At 54.1% G+C, this 218-nt stretch overlaps 1 protein-coding gene across 1 annotated transcript in view; it reads left to right on the top strand.

The window, feature by feature from the left end:
• Nucleotides 1-100, top strand: part of EMH_0051480 (uncharacterized protein) — a gene marked incomplete at both ends in the record, with an annotated part of 3,358 nt that extends 3,258 nt beyond the window's left edge. Inside the window, one exon of the mRNA XM_013496754.1 lies at nt 3-100. Within this exon, the coding sequence (XP_013352208.1) occupies nt 3-100 (98 nt within the window). The remainder of the gene's footprint in view (nt 1-2) is intronic.
• Nucleotides 101-218: the final 118 nt, after the last annotated feature.

The raw sequence follows: 218 nt of genomic DNA, 5'->3' as shown, positions 1-218 counted from the left end.
CCACAGCACCACCACCACCACCACCACCACCACCAGCAGCAGCACCAGCAGCAGCAGCAGCAGGAGCAGCATCAGCAGCAGCACTGTACCTGTGATTTGAACTCTATCTCCTGGCCTGCATGCGTCAACAAGATCATCATAAGCATAAACAGTGAGGGTTTGTGGGGTGTCTCCGGGTGCGAGATGTTCGGGTGTCTCCGCAACTTTTATAAGTTGTT

Source organism: Eimeria mitis, genomic scaffold (assembly GCF_000499745.2).
Source record: "Eimeria mitis Houghton genomic scaffold, Emh_scaff2278, whole genome shotgun sequence".
Classification (NCBI taxonomy): Eukaryota; Apicomplexa; class Conoidasida; order Eucoccidiorida; family Eimeriidae; genus Eimeria; species Eimeria mitis.
The sequence above is the reverse complement of the archived record's forward strand: the minus strand, read 5'-3'. Positions and strand labels throughout refer to the sequence as shown.